At 37.4% G+C, this 5,000-nt stretch overlaps 1 protein-coding gene across 1 annotated transcript in view; it reads right to left on the reverse strand.

The window, feature by feature from the left end:
* Positions 1–1,387: 1,387 nt before the first annotated feature.
* Positions 1,388–5,000, reverse strand: part of LOC113817793 (serine-rich adhesin for platelets) — a 158,759-nt gene continuing 155,146 nt past the window's right edge. Inside the window, exons 28-31 of the mRNA XM_070139598.1 lie at positions 4,409–4,518; positions 4,053–4,168; positions 3,170–3,292; positions 1,388–2,509 (exon numbers count right to left, since the gene is read on the reverse strand). Coding sequence (XP_069995699.1) covers positions 2,500–2,509; positions 3,170–3,292; positions 4,053–4,168; positions 4,409–4,518 — 359 coding nt within the window. The 3' untranslated portion in view covers positions 1,388–2,499. The remainder of the gene's footprint in view (positions 2,510–3,169; positions 3,293–4,052; positions 4,169–4,408; positions 4,519–5,000) is intronic.

Below are 5,000 nucleotides of genomic sequence, written 5' to 3' on the forward strand. Positions count from 1 at the left end.
ATGATGACGAATAATGTTTTGTATTCTTTCTCATGTTCGCTTTCATTAGCTTCCTTTATCTGGATTTTCTTATTTTAACCATTCTAATGGATCATGTATTTTTCCACTTGATTAAATCACATGTAATGTCTGATGTATTACCTTCAAGATTATGTTTTTGGTTGTGTTGGTTAGTTAGTTTGTTCGTTTGTTTGTCTGTCTGTCTGTTCGTTGACTAGCAGAATAACTCAACAATTGATGAATAGACCTTTTACCAGAGGTGTGTCTTAGTCTAACTTAGATGCCATCAAATCTTGGTGGTGATCCGGATCCAGGAATTTTTAAAAGGATTGCAACAGTTATCCCTATTGGTTTGGCTCGGGCAGATCGATCAAACCTGTCTTGAAGAGCTTGAGATGAGCCGAGTCCCTGCCTGGTGGCTCGCCATGAGGGACCCTCGCAGGTGGAAATGAAGGGTCAATGCAGCTTTGCGCCTCCGTCGGCGTTAGCTCCCTAATGATGATGAGGATGATATATATATATATACATATATATAAATACATATATATATGTATATATATAAGTATATATACATATACATATATATATATATGTATATATATATATGTATATATATATATATATATATATATATATATATATATATATATATGGGCGTCGTTTCAGCTTCTTCTTGGAGGGGGGGGGGGTGCAATGTTGGTGAGCAAAGTGAGCATAATTCATTTAATAATGTATACAATGGGTAAATTATTGCTGGAAGATACAGGTTTTATTATCTTTTTACTTTCTCCACGTCCTTTGAAAATCTATCAAATCAATAATCAAACAGAAAAACCTTAGAGGCAAAAGATTATTGCTTTCACATAGAAAACCTTAGGCCTCTAAAACTTAATCTCATCTTCCTTCTCACGCCCAATCATAACAGGCTGAATTATGCTTCCTTTCTGGGAACTATAACCAGCAGTTGGTTATAATGCTATCAATATATAAAACTGGCGTGTCTATTGCCCTTGCAACATGCATTGCACTCAGGAGGTGGAGACTACAGGATGTATACTTACATATAAATAAATATATACGTTTGTGTATGTGTGTGTCTATGTGTATATATATATATATATATATATATATATATATATATATATATATAAATGTGTGCGTATATGTGTGTGTGTGTGTGTGTGTGTGTGTGTGTGTGTGTGTGTATTTCATTGTCTACATCTACTTAATCCATCTTTCCATACATATATAGATATAAGCCTCCACACACACCTATGCACACACTTATGTGTATGTATGTGCACGTGTGGAATTCATACCAGCCTACCTGTTGACAAGCTCCTGAGACCTGGCGCGCAAAGTCCGTAGGTTTGTGAAACTCCTCGTATTTAGCTAACCCCATCATTTATTTACGCTAGCAATGTGCACATTCTAGAATACATTTGTCCTTAATGTAGAAAAATAAGAGTACATCTCCATGTTACCGCAGTCAACTTCATTATTTGTGTAAATATATCACCAAATATATGTTCCTTAATATTGAATGCAAATATATATTTTTTTTTATCTCCAATGGCCATTCTTCCCATCTTCTCAAACTCCCGTTTTCTCTTAATATGTTTTCTTTTATTCCTTCCTTTTTCTCCTCGTCGCTGCCGTGTACGTAGCGAAGGAAGAGAAGAAGGAGAAGAAAAGTGAAAGTCAAAGGTACCTTTAACAGAACACTTACATAAAAATTAAAAAAAAAAGTAGTAATATATATTTTTTCCCAAAACCTCTAACCTTCATCCGTATGTTTTGTAATCCAAAAAAGAAAAAAAAGATCCATATTTTCTGATAAAGTAATGACTTTGTTTCGAGAGTGACAATTTATTCATTTTAAATCTTACAGAATCCTATCAGGGTCCAATCATTTATATTCCCTCAAAACAAGTCCTCATAATTCATCATATTATCATTTTGCTGTTGTTTTGCGATCAAAGACCTGGTCACAAAACTGTGAAATATTTATCAAAAATATTTATCAACGTATAAGTGGAAAGCACAGGAAGTAATATTCTTAATTTTTAAAACATAAATCTTGAATTCAGAAAGTACCACCATCATATATACATAGATATATATACACATATCTACGTCTATATGTTTAATTCTTTAAATCAATCCCAATTTGAAATGATAATCGTCGCTTGATCAACCCTTGTTTTACTCCAACCCTGTTCGAAGGCAAATTAGTCGGGTCTGTGTTCGAAATTGGATTCTGCGTAAGAGAAGTTTGCGTGAAGTCGTCGTCCTCTTTCTGCCTTCTTGTATTCGCGTCTCAAAAAACCGTGTCCGATTCCTCGCTCTGGTCGTTAGCCGATTTGTCTGCGGGTGGAGTATCCGTTGGCGTCGTCCGAATCCTCGCGTGTGTCGTCGTCTTTCGGTCATCGTGTTCGCTTTCGTGCATCGAGTCTCCGAGTGCGCACTTTCTCCACACTTCCTCTGTGCGTCACTCTCTTATAGCGTCCTATAACACAAGGAGAAGGTTCAATTAAATGATACTGTAATGCTAGTTACAGATTCTGAAAAAAAAAATCTAAGACAGAAAGAAAAAGAGGCAGTTTACCGCAGATTCTGTTGCACTCCGATTTGTCAAATCCCTCTTCTAAGTTGATAATTATGCGAGTTATGCTTTTTTTTTTTTTAGATTATACACAATACTTTGATGAATTTTGATTAAATGGGCTGCCTTCAACACTGCCTCGTCATTTTCCTCTCAAAAAAAGACGGCAAATCGGAGTTCTCGAGTCTAGGGCAGTGTTGCCATTCTAGCGATTTTCAAGCTAGACCCGGAATTTTTCAGTTGTGATCTAGCGGGAAAATTTGGTAAAGCTTACTCAATATTTAGCGATTTTTAGCGGGAAAAATGAGGACGAAACTGATACTTTTATCGCTTCCTATACTAACACCAATGATAAAATCTAAAGTAGAAAAAAGGATTAAAAGAAAAAACGCAATAAAAATAAATGAGGAAGAAATCCAGTTTGAATCGTATCTTAACCTAACAACAAAGACGAAAAATAACAAAGGAAAGGAACGCACTTAAATAACACAAAACAACAATAACAACAACAACAACAATGATCAACAAATAAATAAAAAGTGAAGAATTCCGACTTAAACTTACATAGACAAGAATGCCTTGAAGCCTTTAAGTTGCATCGACGAATCCGTATGGAACGTCAACGTCATGTAATTATCCGTCGACTTGAAATAGAGCCATGGCGGAGGCAGCTTCGTTCCACACATCCTGAGAGAAAGAGAGAGAGAGAGAGAGAGAGAGAGAGAGAGAGAGAGAGAGAGAGAGAGAGAGAGAGAGAGAGAGAGAGAGAGAGAGAGAGAGAGAGAGAGAGAGAGAGGGGGGGGGGGGAGGGGGGGGAGAAGGAGAAGGAGAAGGAGAAGGAGAGGGAGAGGGGAGGAGGGAGGGAGGGAGAGAGGGAGAGCGGGAGAAAGGGAAAGAGAGAGGGAGAGAGGGAAAGAGAGAGAGAGAGAGAGAGAGAGAGAGAGAGAGAGAGAGGGAGGGAGGGAGGGAGGGAGGGAGGGAGGGAGAGAGAAAGAAGAGGGGGGGAAGAAAGAGAGAGATTAGTTAGTTCTCTGAATACCGTGATATTTCTATAACTTTTTTCCCCTACTGTTTGTATAAATATTGCGCTATTTCGATAGTTATGGAATTCTGAAAGAATTTTGTTTATAAAAATACAAGCTGATGACTCCAACCGATATTTTAACACTGAAATACAGTAACCAATCATAATGCAAGACATAAACAAAGGTAAAAAAGTATTTATTCAAATTTTATAATAAAACTTCTCTTCTTTGGACAAATACCAAAGTACCAACAATATACCTTCACACACTCTGTTATTCTTATAAATATCGAAGTACATAGCATCCCCATCTCTTCCTTGAATATTCATCTAATACCGTCTCTAGGGACCATTACTTTACCCCATTAAATAAAAAGCACAAGTAATAATAGTCGAAGAAGACGAGATAACAAAGACACTTACTTGACTCCGTAGAACTTTTCGATGCCAACCACTTGAATATAATCGCTTGTGCACTTTTTCTTGTACTGAATCTTCATCGTGTCGAAGAACATACTCACTTTGTAGCCTTCGGGAGCCTGGTATTTAAAAAAAAGAAGGGGGGGGGGGAAGGCCAAGCTCGTTAGATGGATAGAAAATAAAATAAAGATGAAAAGAGAGGTAACATGATAACAACCTATCACGTATTATTTTTTTTTAACCTTTTAATTAATCATTTATTTTTATTACACTCTCCTTTGATTTTGCCGCAATGGCCCATAAAGCCACGGTCATCACCAACACAGTCATTACGATCATCGCCGCTAGATGTCACTTACCGTCACGTTGAATTCGCAGTGGAAGTCGTTGGGATACACGTCGGGGTAATCTGGTGACATCAGAACCGCCAATGGGTCTGATTCCGTCAAAATGACCTCATCGCATATGTCTGTTGGGAAGGGGGGACATCGAGATGGAATGTTACTCTTCTATTAAATAGTTGGTCATTAAAACACACACACGCACGCACGCACACACACAAATAAATAAATAAATAGATAAATAAAAAGCTCTATCATACGATCGAATGCGGGGAATAATCATTCAGTGCCTAATACCAGCTTCCATCGGGGTCAAAGATTTCATTTCATTATTATCATTATCATTTTGAGGCAGTACGTTTCATTGCCCGATGCTCATCGAGTGTTCCCTTGTATTTTTTATTTTATTTCGATCTCTCTTTTCTTGAGACCGTAATATAACAGTTATACATTACGGTCACACAACCCTGACTCACAACCCTTTTCCCCGTGGGATTCTTAGGGAGCAAGCTCAATACAAGTACAGTTCTTGGTAGGGAACTTCTTACAAAGAGGCCTGAGCTTTAGTTACTTGACATCTTTATGCTTGTGTAATGGTACTTCGCCATCA

This window comes from Penaeus vannamei, chromosome 26 (genome assembly GCF_042767895.1).
Source record: "Penaeus vannamei isolate JL-2024 chromosome 26, ASM4276789v1, whole genome shotgun sequence".
NCBI lineage: Eukaryota > Metazoa > Arthropoda > Malacostraca > Decapoda > Penaeidae > Penaeus > Penaeus vannamei.